The following is a 23,066-nucleotide window of genomic DNA, read 5'->3' on the forward strand; positions in this document are numbered from 1 at the left end:
GTAATATAAGTTTCTTTTTTCCTCAAAGGCATAATTTCATGTTACATGAACCTCTTCAAAAAGGAAGCAAGCAGGGAGACAAGTAAGTCTATGCTCTTTGAACTAAAGGTGAATGCATGAAACACACCCAACAAAACAGGAAAACCAAAATCACTGAACTTCCTAAAATCCTGGGGGTGGGGTGGGCAGAATTAAGGGAAGGTCCATTACCAGTGGATTGCACCCACATGTTGCATCTTGGAGGACCAGGAATGCACATTCTATAAACTGCATATATATACACGTAGTTTATAATACTCTGTATTTCAAACAACTCATGCTATCCATTTGCTTGATTCCCTAATGGTACTGGTATTAATAATAATCCTACCAATACTGCAGCATAGTAATACAATCCATATAAAAATCTACTAATAAAATGATACACCGTATGTACAATAAAACACAGTGCAGTCTTTCCATTTGTTAATTACACATTACAATGCTATTTTGTTTATACTGTCATTCAGTTCTACAGCTGTGGGTGGACATGAATGACAGCTTTTAATGCTGCAAGGCTTTTCACAGTGGAGGAAAGCAGCAACAGAGGCAGAAAATGTAAAAGCATCATCCATGACTAAATTTATGCCACCTTGCATAATCGGCAGTTCAACGTACTCATACTATTCAACAAACACATACTAGAACTATGGCATCATAATTATTCTAATTACTGTTTCTTGCGAAGAATGTTGTCACAACAATTATTCATTTGCTGTATATGCATACACCCATAAAAAAATATGCACATATAACATATGGGTGGTTATAAGTTTGGAGCCTTAATCTCCTTCCTCAACTCTTTTGTATTGGCTGTGCAAATTATACAATTGCCTGGTTCCAAAACAGTTTATTGAAGCATTAGCACTATTTTCAAAAAAACAGATGCCTTTATAACCATCTTTACTACAGAAAAACAACCGTTTTCAGATTTTTAACTTCATCCATCAGCTGTGCAGAAACTTTTTAGTGACTATGTGTATGCAAGAGATCAGGAATACTCTATTTTTGCTAAATCAACTCCTGCACTTTCCAGTTAATTGCCTTTTACAATATTACCAAGTTTTCCTCTACATTAAAGCAAAGTTGAAATGTGGGGAAAAAGATGTCTGTAAGTAAAACTGCAGTCCCGCATCACTTAATTTTTCTGTGAGCTCTGAGAAGGTCAGTTTGTGTCTGACCACACAAACTGCATGATCAAATCCTAAGCAAGAATAAAACAAAAACAAATGGGGGAAAAATACCCCACAAACACAAAAACAACAAAAGAGAACGCCCAAACTCCCACAGCCTATTAAACCTTACTAGAATCACAGAACTCAAAAGAGGAAGTCAACAGGAACAAATTAAAGCTACAAACTTCCCTTGTGATATAATGCTTTCTACAAAATCTGCTTAGATTATTTCAAGTTATGTACTATGAATTATTAATCAGAAATGGTTGAACTTCTTCCATTAAAGAAGATAAGAGTGAAGACAAGGGAGGCAATCATCAGTTTGGTTTTGTCCATCTGTACAAGGAAGGAATTAGTTCAGCCCTCCAGCCTGCAGAGAACACGAACATCTACAGTGAAAATTGGAGAAATTTATAATACAAGTCCTTACATCTGAAGGATGCATACGATGCATATGAGAAGAAATCTTACATTAACAGATTTCTCCATGTCTGCAGAGCTATCAGCTTCATCTAGCTCTATGCCAATAAATTTTTTTTTTTTTTTTCTTCAACTATCTCTGAAGATCTTTGGTGTGCCTTCAAGAAAAATAACTATTGTTTGTGACAAAGCTTAGTATTTTCAACATCACTTGAACTCATTAAGAGGCTGAGGTAGTAACTTCAGTCTGTAACATTTTTCTGTGTGATATGCATATCAATACACACACATACACACACACCTTTCATCTATAGACAGATGAATGAAAATTTACGCATGATTTAGGTTATTAGCTGATGAGAAAACACCTGACAGCAATACGGGAACACAAAGGCAAAGGCAATCAAGTTGAAAGCAATATTACAATATGTAACAACAATAAATCAAACTTTGCACTGAAAAAACCTGTTTCGGATGGGCTGAAAATTACTAAGCACAAAAAATTATATCGTAATTATCCGACTTGCCCAGAAACACAGGGCTTAAGTTTTCCTATGAAAGAACAATTATTTTTTAGTTATGTTGCAAAGGTGCATCTCTGAATGGGAATCAACACAATACATCAAAGAGACTGAAGCAATTCATCCTAAAGCCAAATACTGACCACCCACTCTCTGGGTAAGGAATACACACAAAACACCTATGTTGGTTCCAGCTTATAAGCATGAAGACAAGTGTGAAAACAGATATGAATAGTCAGTGTTCAAAGCTCATTGTTCAATCTATTAACAGAAAAAAAACAGGCACGCCTCTTATAAAGCATGACACATTACAACTTGTAAACTTCTTTGATTATGCAAATCCCATGTTTAAGAAAAGATTCTTCCTTTCCCAGCCAAATCCATCGTATCTGCAGTGCAAGGTAAGCATACTTTGACTTTGCATGTAGCCAGCAAATTACTGCATGTCTTTCTAAAGACATAAATTGACTCCATTTGTCAGGTGGCGATTCTGAAATAAAACAACATACAAGTATCATCCTTCTACTGTTCTTCTAGCAGGCACAGGAAGACTACTCTGGGGCTGTGAAAGGCCTACGTAAGCTTCCCCACCTTTGGGGATTCTGTACACAAACAAAGCTGATGAAACCACCTCCACACACTACCTTCAACCTGAATCAATTTTCCAAGGTTAGTATTACATTAACAAGAAGTTAGTGGCTTTGCATTTATTGTAGGGAACACAAAAAGGTTCAAGTGACTACTATTTTGCAGCCTGAATTCTAAACATGTTTCATTAACATGACGTACTTGCAAAGCTCTTATGCACATTACTTCCCCACGCAGGGCTGTAACTTCTTTTTCTACAAGTTATTTGTACCACAGCATTGGTAAAAATTTCCAAAGTTCAAATAAACATAGAGCAGGATATAAGCACAAATGTGGTTTTAGATCTTAGCTCTGCCTTTGACGTTGACGTTACTGTCATTTGACAATATTTGCGTCTCACACTTTCTGCTTTCCTCCTGTACAATGAATAAAGAAAAAAAGGAAATAGGCTGACCAGCTAGGCTGTTACAAAAGGGAAACAAAAAATCCTTGAAAAGCAATCCACAAAATGAATGAAAAAAACCTTATCACTATAGTCAATGGTGAAAATTTTTATGTTTTTCCAAGTGATAAAAATCATGTTAAGCTTTTTTTTTTCTTTTGCACCGTACTGGAAATGTTTCTTGTTCTTGTATCAATTATTAAACAAGTACAAAATGCCAAGGCACTAGAGAAGTTTTGCTTCCTCTTGTATCTTCACGATATTAAGCAAATCTGAAAGGTTTGAGTTTTCAGCTGTAGCATGCAGCTACAAAATAAAAGTAATTCAAACAAATGAAAACTTCATTTTTTAGAACAGAGATGATATAAAGTGCTGGACCAACAGTCTTAACTCTTCTGTTATTAAGCGCAGGACTCAATACCACAATTCCTCACTCTATTAGTGTGTCTCAGTCACATAGTCACATTTTATATACAAAAATACTGTGTCTAAGTACTAAATATCATTCCACATTTAGCCAATCTGACCTTTTCCTGATGAATCTGCTGATTGTGTCAACAGTTTTCTAACACAGATATATTAAAAAAAAAGAATTCTTAACAAGACTGACATCACAAAGTTGAGGATATCCATAATCACCACCTGTGGCAAGTCATGGGCTCTGTCAATCTGACCTCAGCTGGTGATCCATACATTACACTACTCTTCTAGCAGCAGTAAGAGCAGGTAATGCAAAATTGGTTTGTTGCGTTTAATCCTATATCAATGCATAGTATGTGTATCTTCTGCAGCATTACTTTGATTTTATAAACTGAAATAACAGATTTACTTCTGCCTTACTGCTGTATCTTCCCAGTACTATTTAGATCCATTTAGTATTTTTTTTAAAAAATAAATAAATAAATCAAGACTTTCTGAACTGTAACAAGACATTCCAAACAAGAAAACCCATAGAATGTTTAAAAAAATGTTAGCAAAAATACAAAGAAAACAGGGCGGGTTCAATTCAAAGCTGAATTTTTAACAGATATCAAGCAGTTTAAACCCCAAATACGCACATTTTGCTTTAACAATATCCACAGAAGCCTTTTTGTATCATGAAGCAGCCTTTCTGAATGCAAACAATTCACTGAAACACAGGCTACCCCTGTACTTCTACCACTGTGGTAATACACGAAATGATAAGAACTAAGGAACTGCAAACTGCAGAAAATTAAACACTACTATAGAGGCCCAAACGGTAAAGGGGCAGCCCTAACAATAAAGGGATTTTAAAAAAAAAAAAAAACAACAAACTATCACACATAGAATTAAGTCTGAGTGCCCCTTCAATCAGCTAATTCTCACCAATCAGGCAGAGGAAACCTAGCGTTAATTCTTTCAACAGGCCACATTGATGTAGTTACTATAGTTGCACAGTAAACTAATTTTATGTATTTTTTTTTCAAATATGATATAATGTCAATAAAACTCACAAGGGCTCTTCTTCCGATACAAACGAATGCTATAAAAACCTCAAGCACCTAAGGTAATTGTTCCGTATTTCACTCTGATATATGGATTTCTAAAGCACAGTCACTGAAAATTACTATTAAAAGTTTCTCTCGCATAAGCAAAGGACTAATCAGAAACACCTTCAATTTGAAATAACAAAACAAACAAACAAACAAAACGGTTGGCAGGTAGAACTGCAACTAGGAGAAAATACAGTATTAAATCCAGAAAATAAGAAGAGGTAATAAAAGAATTCTTATTCTTAGATTGATAGCCCATTAGTGGAACCCAACGGCCTTTCTCAGTTCACTTACAGCATAGAATAACTTTTGCCACAGAGGGACATCAACTTCAGATGCAACCTCACTATCAGGTTTAGTTAAAGGCAATTTCAGATGTGCTCACATGGAAGTTTTCTAGTGTTTTTTTAGGATGGATTTCTTCCTATCCCCCACCCCGCAACTACTTCATCACTCCCATTACATGAAAGCCTCACAGCAAAGATTACACAAATTTTTTTAAAAAAAAATCTGAACCTCTAGGTATTAGAATCACACTTCTTCCAGATAAAAATCACACGTAAACAACTAATCGATTTTTTTGGTTGGTGATCTTCAACTTAAGAGGTCTCTGGAAAAAAAATGAAATGACAATCTGGAACACAGACATCTTAGTCTTATTTCTTTTCTATGAAGAAAAATGTCAAGTTTAAAGTATGTATTAACGGCATAGCAGAATTACACATTTATCAAAAAATGTATTCATATAAAACATTCCTAAGTAAAAATTTCTGGTCAAACTAGTTTCTAATGCTCTATTTAAAAGACAAAAAAAAGTATGCGTGCAAAGGAAATTAATTGACAGTGTAACAGTCAGGCTTCCATGATAGGGCTACACCTTTTTGTTTTGGCAGCAGCAGTACAAAACATTTGGTAAGAGAGGAAAAAAAAGTTATCTTCTGAGACCAGTAATAAATTCTTCAGACACAAAGCCACACACACCTGTTGCCATGTGGCTTTCTGCAAAAGCCACACTGCTTGTTGGGCACCCAAACATATTTGCTTTCACTAGCAGAGGTATGTTCCAAGCCTTCCCGTTTAACAGTTGAAATGTTATCTGGAATGAACAACGGAGGTTCATCAAGTGAAAGACTTTTGCTACTTCTTCTCTGGCGAGGTTGGAGATTCTTATCAATTCTTTTTGGTTTGTTTTTTTCTTTATCATCCTCCTTCAGATGTTCTACAACAGGGGGATCTTTTGTCTCTGCCTCTTCCTTTGTGGAGCTATTTGGTTTTAGCACAGTTGCAAGCTGGTGTTTCTGACCCTGGGCATGCTTCTGACCAAGATTTGAAACATGCCCTGATAATGAGTGCACAGAGTGGTGGGTATCTTTAGAATAGCTTTGATGGGTAGGAGATTTCTCACTTGCTCTTTGAATTGATGACTTCTGTACTTGCCCAGAAGCCTGGACTCGGGGTATTTTCTTCAACATTGCATTGGCCTGCTTTTTTATGGTCACCCCTGAAACACAGCTCTTTGCTTTCAAACCCAGATCAGATTGTTTCTTCCTAATTTTAACTGGGTTATTCAGATGCTGGTAACTCTCTTGCTCATCTGCATTCCGCTTCAGACCTGCTGAAGATGGACTGTGAAGACCTGAAACAGTAAGACCAGCTCTTGTTCTTGAACGCATTATTTCTTGTTGTGCTGCACCTGATTTCTGTCGAGTACCTACAGTCAGATTTTGCTTATTCTGTACTATAGATTTACTATGCCGGGGCCTAATGTTCTTTTCACATTTTGATGAAATGCTAATTTGTTTATCATCATCCTGAAATTTTGATGCCTCAGGGCCTTCTACTTCAGTACTGCTGATTTGCTGCTGTACATTTTGGTTTGTTTGGTCAAGAACAGTGCTTTCTACAATGCTATTTCCTGGGTCAGCAGAAGATAATTCTTTGCTTTCCAAGTCTTTATTATCAAACTCTGTACTGTCCAACAGTTTCTCAGGTGAAGTTACTGTTTTCTTCACTATCTTTTCATCATCTACAGGTTCTGTTACGCACTCCTTTACTGACAATACATTTTCATCAGGAACTTCCACGTTGTGGGAATCTAAACCACAATCAACCCTCTCTTCTACAGAGGTGGACAAACTTGAAAAGGTCTCACAAATTTCACTTGGATTCACGCAAGCACTAGATGGATCATTAGCTTTTCCAGTTATCCCACTTTGATCATGCTCTTCTGTTTTCTTCTCCAATTCCTCCACTTTATTTTCAGTCTTTTCTTCTGAAGATGTTTCAGAGCCCATTGAAACAATCACATCATTTGCTTCATTTTTAACTGCAGTAATTTCAGTATCTGCAGATACTGAACCAACAGACTCAGCATTCCCAGATTCAGTCTTTGCTGCAACCTCCGTTATTTCCTTTGTTTCCCCATGACAAGGAAAACAGGCACCTGCTAAATTAGCACAACTTAACTCTTGGGATGTTTCCTCAGCTTTTGTCTGCTCAAGGGTTTCAGACTTTATTTTATTCACCTCTTCAGGACCAGGAAGACATTTTGTATTACTTTGGGATGCTGTTACTGCTGCTGCCTTTCCTTCTGTTTGTCCTGATCGTCTTGTACTACGCCTAACTTCCTTAGGCTGCTCTGTTTTCAAGGGTGCAGCAACATCTGTCTCTTTAGCAGGACTTCTCTCTTGTTTCTGTCCGGTTTTTGGAGCAGATCCACTTTTTACAGATGGTTTCTTCGTATTAACAAGAGGTGCAATGTTCGAACGCTTTGCTAGCGTGCTCTGTCGCAAACTCCGTACTTGTTCTAGGAAGGGAAAAAGAAAATGTCTTAGCTATACTGCTTCCTTCTCTTTGCAAATACAAGACTTACCTAGAACAGAACTGATTTAGCCTGATTCAGCTTACCGGACATAAAGAGAATTAAAACTTAGTTTACTAAAAAAACCCAAACCAACAAATACAGAACCAAACAAAAACCCACCCCAAAACAAAACAAAACAAAAAAAACCCACACACACCAACATGTGCCCTCCCCCCCACAAATTCCCAGCTGTCTACTTTACAAAGTTATAAATTCCTTGCATTTCAATTTTAGACTGCCACAGTTTGGATGTAAAAATGTCACTGTTCTAACGGCTATGAAAGTTCTGAATAGTATACATAAAAACAGAAGTGATGATAAAAAGACAATTAAAACCCACTCTACTTTTCTACCACTCAGCTTTTTCCACCTCAAGTAAAAAATGCATAAGTTATATTGTGATTCAAAGTTTTACAAAGCTTTTGGAGAACACAGTATATGAATCTGAGGTCCAGTCATTCTCACATTTTCTAAACAAGAAACCATTCCAGCACCTTTTTAAAAAGCATACGCATCAGCTTTGTACCACAGGCTCTCATTTAAATTCCAACTTCCCTATTAATTAATTTTATCTTTTTAACTCAGTGTACTCTATAGGGGGAAAAAGCAGAGCTGTCATTAACTCTACCAGTTCAACAAGTTAGAAAAACCTTAATCATAATCAATTAGCTACCACACAGAATTTAAATATTTTATCAAAATACTTATCAAGCATATTGAGATATTTGGATGAAAGACTTTGACTGCAATTACTATGACCTAATCTAAAACAAAAAGGGAATACACAAATAAAAATAGAATTAAAATTTTAGCTGGAAATAGAGACACATAAACCTAATACTCCAATGCTGTTTGCAAACACAACATGCTTTTGTTGGTGAAGATCCACAGTGCTAATCTGATGTAAGTAAAAGAATCAAAATCTCAAAAATGAGTTTAAGGACCACAGGCCATAAGGAAGACACCAAATACTTATCAAAGAGGAATTAAAATTGAGTAGTACCCTATGGATGACAACTTCTAGCTGCAGTGTCAAAAAAAAAGGCAAGTGTCTATACTTGAATTCACACAAACAAAAAGCAAAGCTGTACTTTAAGTTTATAAATGTTGGGGGCTGGGATTATAAAAATTTAATTGACTTCAAATGTGCAAACACACATAATCTATTGAATGATCACCTTGTGCCATTAAACGTGGCGATTTTCTTGGTGATGTGACTGACGTTTCTTCACCACGGCTCCTCAAATTCCTGCTAGGTAAAGCAAGCTCATCGTCATCAATGGTGTCATTACCACTCTCTTTAACTCCTTCTTCATCCATAATATCATCAAGACCAATAACTGGAAAAAACAAAGAAACAAGAAAGACCCTAAAACTTAAAATTATCAAAAAACATTGCAGCTGTAATGCTGAGCAAGACAGGGGAAGAGACAGGGAAAAATAAATAAATTGGCCGTCTAAAAAAAGGGGGAAAAAATGAAGAAAGACAAGACAGAAAATTTCCCATGTGAGGCAGTTTCAGTGTAGAAGCAGCTATCACCCAAAGCTTAAAATTTCTGTAGACAGTCCTCATAGCTTTTTGGTGGACTCACATTTTTATTGTTTTTTTGCCACAGGAAGGTCCCCAGGCTTAGAGGATCAGCTGTCCCTCACTGTCCCTTCCCACCTAAGAAAAAGTGAAGAAAGGTAAACAGCAGAAAGAGCTGATCCAGAAGTGCAGAGTTTAAAAAAAAATAATTTAAAAAAAAAAAAAATCACAGTTTTCTCACAGGATACAATTTTAAAACTCTAAGTCCCACCCACATCACATATCTGCATCTGCAACCCCTTTTTGGAAGAGCACTGAGTGCAGCATGCACTAGTCTCCCAGAAGAGTCAGAGAACATTGTCTTTGTCAAATTCCTATCCTCCACTAACCTGAGAAGGATCCCAGAGGTTGCTTCTGAAAATAGGTTTCCTAAGAGGCAGTCAGGCCACTGTACCAGCCATTCTCTCCTCACTTTCTCTAAGTTTGGTTCTGCAATGGTAGCCTCTCCTATCCCAAGATCCTATGTGTGATTAATGAATCCTGGTCCCTGTGGGATGCGAAATTTATGAGAACAAGCCAAACACCCAAAGTGATTTTACAAAACATGTAGGAGGGTCTGACAAATACAACACAGACTCTATATCACCAAATGCCTATTTTTCACTATTCAGGCATCTATCTAGGTACATTAAGGTAAACTAACTCACAAGACAGAAATAAGTATCTAAAAATTTCTAAAAATTCTTATCTAAAATCAAAATAAGAAAGAAGATAATTAAAAATTGTTAGAATTTTTAGACTGTCTCAGAAAAATCCATCAGTTCCTGCTCCTTTTTAAATCTGATGTTACTGCAAATTAAAAAAATAATGCTCTTGTGAAGGATTACAATAACGAGCATACTTTTAAAATATTGTAAACAACGTTTCAAATAACACTGGAAGCTGTAAAACATTGCTAAAGCCAAACACTGATGAAGAGTCAAGTCTATCACGACTGTAATTCAATCCACAATCATCTGTCATGAAGAATTGAAACAAACAACCAACCAACCTGTTAATTTTAAAGTTCAAATATTAGAAAGATTTTTAAACAGCCTCTTAAGGAAGGCTGACCCTGACACCAGGTAATCGGCACTCTGGACCTCTGTAATCAGATGGCTGCCAGGAGCTGAATGCTAGGAGTCTCTTGAGCTGACAACTTATCAGTACTCATTTTCTTTTAACCATAATTTTTAGTTACTGCATTATACACATCAGTTTACAGGAAAAGCATGTTTCCTGAAATTACTGGCAGCTTTTGCTTTCCAATCCCCAGAGCCACCTTTACGCCTGTGTATGTGTACATATGTACACAGGTACCACACACAAGCTGCAGAGGACTGATAATGCTGGTCTTACCCCACTGATCCAAACGTTCCTTAGTCACTCACTTGATATAAGCCACATACTGAGAGAAAGGACACACTGGCAAAAAGATGACATTGTAACTGCCCTGTTAGACTTCATTTTCCTCTATATATCTAACACTGGCCATTGCCCAAGACTGAAAACGGAATGAGATAGACCCTCGCCCTAACTCCAGCTGCCCATCCTCATGTTCTCAAAGCCTGTGTACGTCCTCCCAATGGTATTAGTGTTCTCAGTAAAGAATGTTCCTACAAAACACGGAACTGTGACAAAGGAGTCTCGTTTCAGATCCTCTTCTGTTTCTTCAGTGTAGAACTAAACTGCTAACCTACTGAAGACAACATGACAGATAACAACTACTTGGATAACTTCTGAAACAGCTCCGGAGCAGATTTCTGGGCTGTCATTAGAGCCTCAGGTTTTCCAATGTTCTTGCTCAAGTTACTGAATTTATACACCCTCCTTTATTAATAACAAAAGGGACACATTCAGTCTACTATTGACAGACAGTCTGAAATGTTAGAATTAAAGTATTTTCATACTTACAAGACTCTGTGCTGTGGCTTTAATTTTAGAGGAATTTGAAGCACAGAACCTTGCTAATTTCAAACCACCTGAGCTATAACTCAGCTAGTACAGCCCCATGAGGCCCCCGGATGAGAAGCATTCGACACAGACCCTGCTGGGAAGAGAAAAAGTGACAGAGAATAGTAATAGATACAGAGGAGACTAGGAAATTAAATTGTGAGAGAGAAGTGGAGGTAGAGAAACAGCATTGGGAAAAGTAAACCAACAAAAGCAAAGCCAGACAGAACTAAAAAGAAAGAGATATAGATTACCTTAGTAATAAATATCTGAAGATTATCTCAGTAATAAATACAGAAAATAAGACAGAAGGATAAAAGATAGAAGAACGGAAAAAATAAAGAAAAAAAAGTATTTGAATACAAAAAGTTGTACACCAGCATACAACTTAACAAGCTGCAAATAAGGAAAATACAAGTCACATTGAACATATTCATACTGGAAGAGGCACTACTTGACTTCAACTTAATATTTTGAGTCTCTCCGTTACTTGTAAAGTATTTAAATTTCTGAACTACTGTGCTGTGCTACTGACTCATTTTTATATGCGTTATACAATATTAGAACAGCATACAGGAAAAATAGTCTACTTGCAAATTTAAAGTAAAATTTTTCATGCATTAAAACAAAAGTGTGACCTCTTTTAGTTCTGCAGCAATGTAAAATAGTGGAAAACAAACCTTTCTTGCTGGTAGAAGATGAAGAAAAGAGAAGAAAAGACCCCTTAAAACATCATCAAAACCTTAGAAATTTATAAATCCTTACTTTCATTAACATAAGGCTTCCCTTTATTATCTTCAGCCAAAATTAGACAGAAATATTCAGGTTTTTGACACACTAGTCAAGGTAAATATCAAATGTAAAAATAAATTTATTTTCTGTAGATGTTATCCCTGATTTCCTTTTGCTTAGCTAACCACACAGAACAGATCTCCACCGTTGTTGCTGCTTTGCGCTGTTGTAAATGCTATGTCCACCTGAATCATGATAACAGCAGGACTGAGCAAGTCCACAGCGGATTCCAGATTTTAATTCTAGGAGCATCACAAATTATACAGAAATGGTTGAATGTTTTACAATTTCTACTATGTTATATGCAGATGATAACACAAAAACCTAACATTATGCTTCAGTGAAAAGAACAGTAACAGTCTAAAGCAGTAACTAGCACCTGTAGGTAAGCCTTAAGAAGAGCTAATAAACTCTAGTAAGGCAATGAAGCACATGTATCAATAGTCAAAAAATATCACTATGTCTCAAGACTGTAAATGAAAATGCTGTATTTTATATGAAAACCTTTTTCCTATGGGTATTTGCAAGGCACAAGTTCAAAAAAACAAAATTAAAAATGCTTTGTTAGAAAAAAATATATTTTCAAGAGAAATGAGGTCATTGATTATATAACTCACATAGGAAAATACCAAATTCCAATTGTCTCACAAAAGTTTTCCTGTAAGCCCGTAACCTGTTTAACTGAGAATTTGCCTGCGAGTACTTGTACTGACCGCTCAGGGCAAGAAAAGAATCACAGTAAGTACCATGTGAAATCCTAACTAAACATTTACTCCCATTCTCCATTAAATTTGAATTGTAAAGAGGGATTTTTCCTGTCTTTAGAATAAAAACATATGAAAACCAATTAGGATTAATAAACTTAATACAGCGTGTATCTTGACAGAGGACTGAACTCCCAGTTTAAAAAGAGATGGGAGTTACATCACAGGGCTACTGATTTATGGTTCTTTAGCCACAGGAGCCTGTTACTTTGGAAGTAAAGAGCAGTAAAGCAGAAATTTCAACAAGAAAGTAAAAACACAGCATGAAACCAAGCACTTTAAATCAAATTATTTTATTAAGAAGAGAGCCTTTAGATGAGCTCTGTGATTCATAAATGCATAAACGGCCTTGCAAAACCTATGACAGATCCAACCTCTCTCCATCCATAAAACTGATCAAAAGGAATAAATAACTAAAGTCTTCAGAAGGACCTAAAAGGAAAAAAACTGGTGGCCTGTAACCTACAAACAGAAAAGCGTGCAAAATAAGCATTCTCCAGGTTCTCAATATAATACCAATATAGTAAATTTAAATTTTATATAGGGAAGTTACTACCTTGGTCACAAGACACTGTGCAACTGTTCACATGGACAGCTTGGAGGAAGGAAGGCACAAAAAGGTAAGAAAACTGAGAGAAACAACTGTAGACCCAATTTTGGGTTGCAATCTGCAGTTTACATTCAAAATTACTTCATAGGCAGGAGGAAAAATATACATACATTTGGTTTTAGTGAAAAGAGCCTGAAATGGCTAACACAGCCAGACAGTACACTAGCTAAACAAAAGTAGTATTAGTAGTCAGAACAATTGGTTTGGAACCAAAGATTCAGTAGGTGATCACGATTTTAGCAGAGATAATGCTGCTTTCAACAGTACTCATGAAAACACAGGCTAAAACCAGAAAGAACAGACTGCACTTGGGGGAACCACTTTACCAGCAGCAATCCAGATGGACAGGAAAAAAAAAAAAAAGGAAATTAAAAAGATGTCCCTAACAGTCCTTGTACACTCTTATAGGATCAGTCTTCCTCATTATTTATGAGAAATGCACGATTTGATAAGCATACCCATAAACTAAATTGGTTAAGTTTGACTTTACTATGAAATCCAGAAATGTCTCCAGCTGATATGCAATTCAAACTCCATTCCCTCTATGACACACAAAATAAATCAAACTGCCTCTGTAAATCACATCCTGAAAAGCTACTGAATTTGTGATAGCTGATAAATACCAATTTAGCATGAATTGTTATTTAGTACACTAGTACGTGACCAGTCTGACCTGCTATGTTCATAAGCTTATAAAACTAGTGGATAAGCTTCCAGCATGTCTTCCAGCAAGAAATACCAGAACAAAACAGAAAATCTATCACTAGGGTAGCATCCAAAGCTGAAAAAAGGTGTTGCTCTCAAAAGTTATGTCATCTCCTAAACTTCAGTTTCCACTTCTGATCAAGGAATTGCTGGGAAAGAAAAAAAAAAAAAAAAGGCAATCCCAAAACCACACATCCACACACCCCCACACTACCCAAACACTGAAGACACCCAAGAGCTGTTCCATGTAATCTACCCTCTTATGTTAGTCATCCAGTTCTTGGAAGAACATCCACCTGACCACACTGATGAACAGAAGCACAGACACCTAAAACATAATACAGGACACTTCTAATTATTTCAAGAACTTGGGTTTCATTTCATTCTCAAAAGCCTCCCTTTGTCAAATTCTGTCCTTTAACTGGCAAAGAGAGCAGTTATATCAACTTCCACTATAGACACTAGCTCTTTCTGCTAATACCTACCTCAGAACAGTAAACGGCCTCCATTTATGCTAAGCTCCTATGAGCTGCAGTGTATAATAAGATTGCCAATAGCCTGTTCCTTGGTTCACTGAAATAACAGAAAACTTCCTAACTATGCTTTAAGAGCAGCAATCTGCTCAGTCTAACCCCACAAACCAGTAACCCAACTATACCTTTACAATTTAGCAGTTATGCTTCACAAACACATCCTAAAAGGATTTCAGCATAACATTTATTAATTTGACCCATACCCTTTCCAGCTTCTGAGAGGGTCATAAAGAGTTTCTACCTCTGCCTAAAGCTATTACCAGGATCACCTGCAAAGAATCTTCTTGTCCTCTCCAAACATGTAACTGTTCAATCAAAGCTGAAAAAAAGACAACCCCATTCTATCACTCAGTGGCAATTACAGAGCAAGCTCACAGAGCAAAGACCAACAATGTCATTTAACTGAAGAAACCACTTAGATCCAGCACAAACTGGATTCAAGCCAAGACACGAACATGAGACCACTTTACTGGTACTGATACCATTCTTCCTATCAATAGACAGGCAGCAGACATACATTCTCATGCTCTTTGCCATACACCAGTACTGCTGACTATGAGATGCTCAGTACAAGAAAGACACAGACCTGCTGGAGCACAAAAATGATCAGAGGGATGGAACACCTCTCCTATGTGGACAGGCTGAGAGAGTTGGGGTTTGTTTGGCCTGGAGAAGAGAAGGCTCCAGGAAGACCTTAAAGCAGCCTTCCAGTACATAAAGGGGGCCTATTAGAAAGATGAAGACAGACTTTTAGTAGGGCCTGTTACAAGGAGTAATGTCTTTAAACTAAAAGAGGGCAGATTCAGACTAGATATAAGGAAGAAATTCTTTCACAATGAGAGTGGTGAAACTCTGGAACAGGCTGCCAAGAGAGGTAGTAGATGCCCCATCCCTGGAAACATTCAAGGTCAAGTCGGACACGGCTCTGAGCAACCTGATCTAGCTGAAAGTGTTCCTGCTTAGTGCGGGGGGGTCAGACTACATGGCCTTTAAAGGTCCCTTCCAACTCAAACCATTCCATGATTCTATGCTATCATCATCCTCAAGAGAAGCATCTCTAAAGCAATTTACAAAACTTGCATTTTCTGAGTAGATGCCTCTAACAAGCAGCAACTGGAAATCAACTTACAAAAATCTATGTGTTTCTGTCTCATAGGCAAGTACTAAAACTGTTTAAAGAACATATATCCAACTGCTACCAGCATCCACCACATACAGTCAGATAACTGGTAACTCACTATATGAAGAGCTTAGTATTAACAAAAGGCTTAGTTCACGGTGAATGATGTGTAACATAAACCCTAAAGCTGAGCGAAACAGATGCAACGTTGATGAGTAATAACTTTGGATTAGGCCTGTAAATAACACCCAACGAGAACTAATGTCAATTCTGCAGCAAGAGCAGAAAACAAATCCATACTCAAAACCAACTCAAGAGCAAGACAGAAGGGGTTCTTAGACAAAAAAAAAAAAAAAACAAAAACCTGATCTCCAAAGTAAAGCAGAGAAAATGTTGTCAAAATCTTCATAAATTTGGTATGAGGATAAGAAGGCCTGAAATAAGCCTTTCTCAAAGCTTCTGCCACTCACACATACTCATGTTCACATAAGAAATGTCATATTTGGAACACAGTACAAGTTCTTTGGGTTGAAGGCATATAAAGATAGCATCTTGTTTTGTGCACAGGTTTACAAATACTCTTGAACTCTGCTCAGACCAGGATTTCAGAGAAGCATTAGCGAGCCATCCTTCTGCTCCATTTTATCTATGAGACCTAATACCATTTTAGCCAAATCACCTGCTCAGTCCCACTATTTTTACCTTTTTCACTTCAGCTTGCTCATAGCAATCAAATAAGCTGTAGCATGAAATTTTTACCACTTTAAAAACTGGACAGAACAGAGTACATTCCAGTTACTCATGGAGCAGCAAGCATTGATAAATCTGCCCTTTGCTGGCCCTCTGAACTAATTTCCATGAGCACTTTGCTCCTTTTCTTAAACTGTTCCATGCTTTAGACATGGGTTACGTAAAATACTGTTTTAAGGTCTAAAATAAATTGTGGTAAATAAATTTGTGCCTCTGAAAAAAATTATCTCTTTTCTTCAGGAATTAAATCAAGAATGTAAGAAACAACACCACCTACCATTTCAGTACTACCCAGGTTTTGCCTTGCTTAACATATATAGGTAACAACAAATGTACCAATACTTAGCAAAACCTTACGGAAAGTACATTTTGAGGTAACTTCTAACGCTAGTGAAATGTTAAGAGAAACACGAACAACCAACCACTCTGTCACCATACTGCTTAACGCATTACAGAATAAACGCATAGTGAGATCCTACATGGAGGCAGGGAAAAAGAACTGGAAGAATCAGAATACAGCAAACTATCATTCTGTATGACACACCAATGGTGTTCTAGCTCTAAGGATGCAAGTAACACAAGTTTTGCGGGGAGAGTTAGGCTTTTTTCTTTTTTAGACAAATCGATGTTGGTATAGAGAAGAGATTTCACACATACTGTCTGGAAAACACAGCTTGTGTATGGGTCATTCTTATTAAGGGTACTATCATCTTGCACAACTGTGTTCTCACCAGCAGACTACATCAGCTGTGTTAGATCACCAACAGCCTCAGGCAAGTCACACAAATCATGAGCTACATGAATACTCAAGACAGAAAAGCAAAGAAACTTTGCTTCAAGCTGATAATCATTATCCTCAACCAAAAAACCACAAAAACACACTGTGGTCCTATCATCTCAGAATAAGGACAGTTCTTATCAAGACGTACAAAGAATAAGCAACAGCAAGAACATTTCATGTCCTTTTGGATACCTGCTACATTAAATCCAAACTGCATGTTTTAATTTACTTACTGGAACGTGGCTCTGCCCTTGCTTTCAGATTTAAAAACAAAACATTAAATTCATGAAATAAGCATAAATCAAATCAGTTTAATTCCCTTAGTCTGCAGATAGCCTGAAATAGTAGTCCCCAAGTAAATTAGCTCACTTTAATGGACCTTAAAAATTAATTGTGATTATTTAAGTATCAATAGTATTAATTATTGCACTGCTGATCACTTTTAGGAGAAATATGTGCCAAAAAGCCCCCAAAAGTCTCCCTGAAACTTCCAAAATAGCCAGCTGTACCCTGTGAGTTAATTCAAAGATTTTAAATGCAGTATAGGTTTACCAGAGGATGCACAGGATGCAATGGGAAACAAGAATCTGCATCACTGTTACATTGGAAGGAAATAAAAAAAAATTCAGAAAAGAGGAACTTGGTTTAGTTCTGTACATTGTACAGTCTTATGCACATTAAAGAGTGACACAGTTTTGTTTGGTGGGTTACAGACAAAAGTGTAGAAGGATAAGGACTACAGCAAGAACAAACAAAAACTTTAACGATGGCCTCAAATAATGTTCTACTAAAGTAGTAAAAAGATCAAATATCTTGTTTTGGCTTTGTAGTTAACTTTTTCATTGCCCCAGTCAATATCATCTTTGATTTACAGTTTTCCATATTGTAATACCATTTAATTTAGTGAAGGTGAGAATTTAGACTGTTAGTAGAAATAAAATACATATTCTATTAGGAAATATCAAGACTTTCAGAAACAGTGCGTAAAAGTCACCAGAAAAAAAAATTTAAACGTTGATATAATCCAAGTTATCTGCAGTAGTCTACAACAGTTTTCAGTAATAAAAAAAAAATTTTTTTAAACTTCCAGTCAAATTAAAAATATCTCTTAAGCATAGAGTGTATTTTTGTCTCTTACACCAAATTCAGTGTAATTATTCCAACTATTCATCAATACAAATAATTTTAGGGACTGGATCACCCTTTTTTTTTTTTCATCTTCCAAAACTACTCTAAATTGGTTCCAAATCAGGTGTTTCCAAAAAACAAGAACTGCATCATCATTCCATTCCAGGGTTTTGTTTGAAGCCAACCAAAGCAAAACACTCAAAACCTGTTATGAGCTCTGTACTAGAAGGCCTAGCACTAACAGAATAACCCTGAGGTAAGGGCAATAATTTGCACAACCCTCATGCTCCTACTGCTAATCCAGAATTACTACATTTTTGGAAGGTAACTAGCAGCTTCACTGATCAGGCATAGCGCTTACACTAAACAAATCACAACTTTATACATACTCAAGATAAAGCCTAAATTACTTCTGATCCAGATTAGGAGCCTTCTTCTATTGTTACGCGACAAAGTTAAAAAGAACTGCACATAGTTTACATGCCAGGCATGTAAGCAGCGCAACAAAAAGGGCACGAAGGAGACAGAAATCCCATATTATTATTTCTACATTACAAAAAAGGGTTGGTACTAGAGTATAACTGTATTTAAACTGTAATCTTAAAAAATCGTAAGATTTACCTGTTGAACAAGGCATCTGGAAATTGGGATCATTGCTATCCAAAACAGGCAAACAGAACTGGGCACTTGCAGATCCTAGCATAGGATCCTTATCGCTGAGCATGTTCTTCAGCGAATCCTCTAAGACATTTTGACTTGTACTAAAATCCTCACAGACTTCATTCTCCAGGTTGGATCCTAGAAATAGGGCATCATCTAAGTGTTCAGTAGGAATTAAATGGTTAAATGTATCAACTATATCCATGAAGACTCCTGTGTGTCTTTCAGCCCTATAGAAAGACAAGAAAAATACCATAAGAAAATAAGCTACAAATTGTAAAAAAACCCAAGAAACCAGCAAATTGTTTTGGCTGTTGAGTTCTATGAAGAATGCTTAAGGTATTTTAGAATTGTAACAAAAAAAAAAAATCTGCTTATGGCTTAGCACGGCCCACTGCATTTCTAAAAATCAACTGATTATTGTCAAAATAAATCTCATGCTAAGATAATATAAACTCCGCCATCAGCACTGTGAACGCACATCTTTCTTCACCACTAACACCAACGGAGCCAAGAAGCCTGCCATACTAAGCCCAAAATTTAGAGGGACTCTATTTCCATTCACAGTAGCACAGGAACTACCAAGTAACTATTTTTAAGCAGCAAGGCCTTATCTCTTATTTTTCAACTATCATTCATTACATTCAAATTTACCGAAATTTTATATGAAAAACTAACTTAAATCAAATATAACAGAACTCTGAGCTGGCTTCAAAAGGGCCAGGAGCCTTTCAGAAACTTCAATTTTGAAGAAGTTTAGGCAAAACTTAAGGAACTGTATTCAAAGACGGCCCCTACATTTTACAAGAAGGGATTCCCTATTTTCTAGATCCCTTTTGTGATATAGCAGAAATGCAACTATTGCAGCAGAGATTCAACTAATAAGAATGTGTAATACACAACAGAACGGAAAAAAAAAGTCAGCAAAATGTTTCTTCATAAGTTTAGCATAAGCATATACTTAGAGTGGACAGAGATAATTATAACAAATATGGTCAGAGAGGCAAAGAAAATGGAGTAGTGCAGTAGTGCCTCGCTTAATTTAGCATATTGGAAAGTCTGGGAGACCAGTTTTGGCGCACACAAAGCTGATCAAGCTTTTGAAAACAGAAAAAGGACATACATCCTCTCCCGCTCCTTCCTTCATCATCCTCCTCCCACACACTAGACAGGATTTTTTTTTTTTTAATTAACACAATAATTAAAGGAAAAGGAGAAGTGATATATACTTTGTAGTGCTTGAACTACTTTCTAGATCCCTATTCCAGCAACCTGCCACTAAATAAATCCAGTACCTACTCATGCTTACTAGAACAGTAAGTATGCTTCTTTATACACATTAATGGGACATTTCTGGTTTAGCAATCAAAAGATAAAATCCTAGCCACACATAAGAGTTCTGCTACAATTTCAACCCTATTAATGCAATTTATTTCGTTTTACAAATTTACAAAAACTACAGGTGGGCATGAAAAATGTTTCATTTTGTTCGGGTTGGGTTTTGTTTTGTTTTTCCAAAACGACGACAGTGTCTGCCTTCTCCCACAGGGCAGCTCAGAAGCAAACAATGGTCAGGTAGCGCACTATGCCTTTGCACAGCGTGGTTTCTTTACAGTACCTACACACTAACCACAACAAAACAGTCTAATACACAACGTCCTACTGACCAAACAGCCAGCAAGAAGGAAAGTCAGGCCAAATCATAGGCATTCAGTAAGCAACAAACAATCTTACAGCAGCAAGTATGTTATAATTTGAAAACTCCCTCACAAAAAATGGACTATTTTTATCAAGCAATGAAGTACATCTACATATACACCATGCCAACTAGCACCTACAGCAGTCCACATTCTTTCTGCAGTTGTCAAAATAATTTCCAAATCTGGCAACAAATAAAGCAGCAAACTAACAGAGGAAGTGCTATGCTGCACTGTATAATCTATTTTTATTATGCCGTGTAGTTACGACAATCTGGTACTACGCAGCATAAACCAGAAGAGCTGCAGTGGCTCAAAGAAAATAATTATAAATGCCCCAATCCACTACCTTAAAATACCTGCCTGTAATGACAGGGACTTTTTCGTATTAGCATCACACAAGCACAAGAGTAACAGGATAAAACAATGGTGAACCCTGACACTAGTAAATGCCAATTGCACTGCAACAGAACACTGAATTACCGTAAGGAACCTTTCCTACCCAAAATTAAAGAGTGACAGGGGCTTTGAACACATTTACAATAATATATCTCCATTTTTTTCTGGATAGGAGAGGAACATTTACATAATTGTTACTCAAACACTGCTGTTACCAAAGCAGTGTTGACTACTTCATTAAAGCGGTGTTCAGTAGCAAAGTCAAGCAAAATGTTAGCTCTTGCTACAAAAATCACTGCTGACAGAAATTAATTCCTGTTTTCAGCAATGTAATGAAAAAAGAACACTTACAACTTTGCAAGACTACCACACAGCCATTCAGAACACTGAAAGGGCTGCAGAATAACTTCAAAGCAGTGCAATGGCCACAGCCACCTTCAACAACATCTAACTAGCTATTAGAGAAAATTCAAGGGGAATGTTATTGAAAGCTTTATTTCTGGAGCGTGAGTCTGTGAGCAAGTATAAGTTCTATGCAAATTTTGCATCAAAAATCCATTGTAAGGATACAAAAAAAGTGATTTTGCATAAAAATCCTACCACCACAAAATCTAAGATTAAAGAATTTGCTCTATAATTTTTAAAATAGAGAGGTTATCCCAGTAAAGTACGTGAAATAAAAATTCAGGAAACTGCTGTGCAATTCTTTGCGTAACTCGTACAGTACCACGTTTAGAAAATTATTTCTAGCATTACCAGATTAACTATCACATGAAGTGTAGAATCTGCAGGACTGGTAATGAAAGATAAACTTCTTGCTAGACAGCCAACTGTTAGAAACAGTTGCTACAAAAAAAAAATTGTTCCTTATACAATGCCTAAAGTGCACAAATTCTGAACGGTTTATTTTGCATTTGAAATATTCTGAACACGAGGAAAATAAGCCAGAGGTATAAGTAAAAACGAAAAAGCCCATACTTTTTCATGGTCACTTATTTCCACAGATAACTCTAACAGCCCCAAGGAGGAACGTATTGTTCTCCTGGAACACAGCTGTGTCCTCCATTTGAACCGTAAAGGCCAGTGGCTTGGTATCACTCACAGCAGAAGTGCACATACCAAGCATACTCCCATCGCACAATAATTCAAAAGTGTTTCCCCACTGGGTAGTTAATCGGAAGCAACAGAATATGAAAAGTCTCATGTATGGAGAACCAGTGGGAAGCGAAGCGTTCACGAACGAGGCAAAGGTGCAAATGACAGAGGAGGAAGTCCCAGCCAGGTTCAGTCTGGACAGATGTGAAACTTCTCCCACCTGCTGGCTTCTAGAACATCAGGGGATGTACTGAGACTGCTATGGCACAGCAAGATACAGGCGTTTGGGTGCAATGAGATCCAACCACCAAGAAAAGCTAAAGATATAGATAGCATTCTCCTCTCAATGTCTTAAATAAAACACATTTCTTTTACACTTTTGAGACCAATTGGTTTCAGTCCCCCTGCTGCAACAATAGGTACTCACAAGAGTAACCCACCAACCAAAACCTTTCATCATTAAGTGATTCATCACTAAAACCAACCGTGTTATAGAGAAAAAGCATGTCAGTTAAACGCGACTTCCAGATTTTCTCCTACATTATGTTTACCACAAAATCTTTCCATGCTCTCATCATTTTCTTTTTCAGTCTGAGTCTTCCAGGCTAAACTCATTTCTTGAGTTCTTGAATTAGTTCAAGTTGGGTACGTCACAACATTGCTGCAAATCCCAACAAATACTGGTATGAAATAATAAACATGCTGTAGGATCTGACATGGCAGATTTTTATCTTGTCCCCATTTACTACTTTCCATTACACCTCTAGCAGCTCTAAATTACTTGCCAAAATTAAGAGATAAAGAGCCAGAATGATCACTTCCTACGGAAAGAAACTAGGATCTCAAACAAGCATATCCTTTCAAACTAATCTTAGAAGGGAATGAAGATTAATATCTGGACAAGAGATATTCTACATCATTAAGGTTTCACATTGTTTAGTTTGTCTGTG

At 36.8% G+C, this 23,066-nt stretch overlaps 1 protein-coding gene across 2 annotated transcripts in view; it reads right to left on the reverse strand.

Annotated features, from left to right (window-relative positions):
* The window catches only part of PHF3 (PHD finger protein 3), a 51,620-nt gene that overhangs the window by 22,830 nt on the left and 5,724 nt on the right, over positions 1–23,066 (reverse strand). The window contains exons 1-3 of one of the 2 annotated variants that reach the window (XM_009947713.2): positions 18,887–19,148; positions 8,741–8,902; positions 5,681–7,505 (exon numbers count right to left, since the gene is read on the reverse strand). In XM_009947713.2, coding sequence (XP_009946015.2) covers positions 5,681–7,505; positions 8,741–8,902; positions 18,887–19,130 — 2,231 coding nt within the window. In that variant the 5' untranslated portion in view covers positions 19,131–19,148. Of the gene's footprint in view, positions 1–5,680; positions 7,506–8,740; positions 8,903–18,886; positions 19,149–23,066 lie in introns of those variants that run through there. The other variant, XM_086482492.1, reaches the window with a different exon arrangement.

Source organism: Leptosomus discolor, chromosome 2, assembly GCF_034619465.1.
Source record: "Leptosomus discolor isolate bLepDis1 chromosome 2, bLepDis1.hap2, whole genome shotgun sequence".
NCBI classification, from domain to species: domain Eukaryota; kingdom Metazoa; phylum Chordata; class Aves; order Leptosomiformes; family Leptosomidae; genus Leptosomus; species Leptosomus discolor.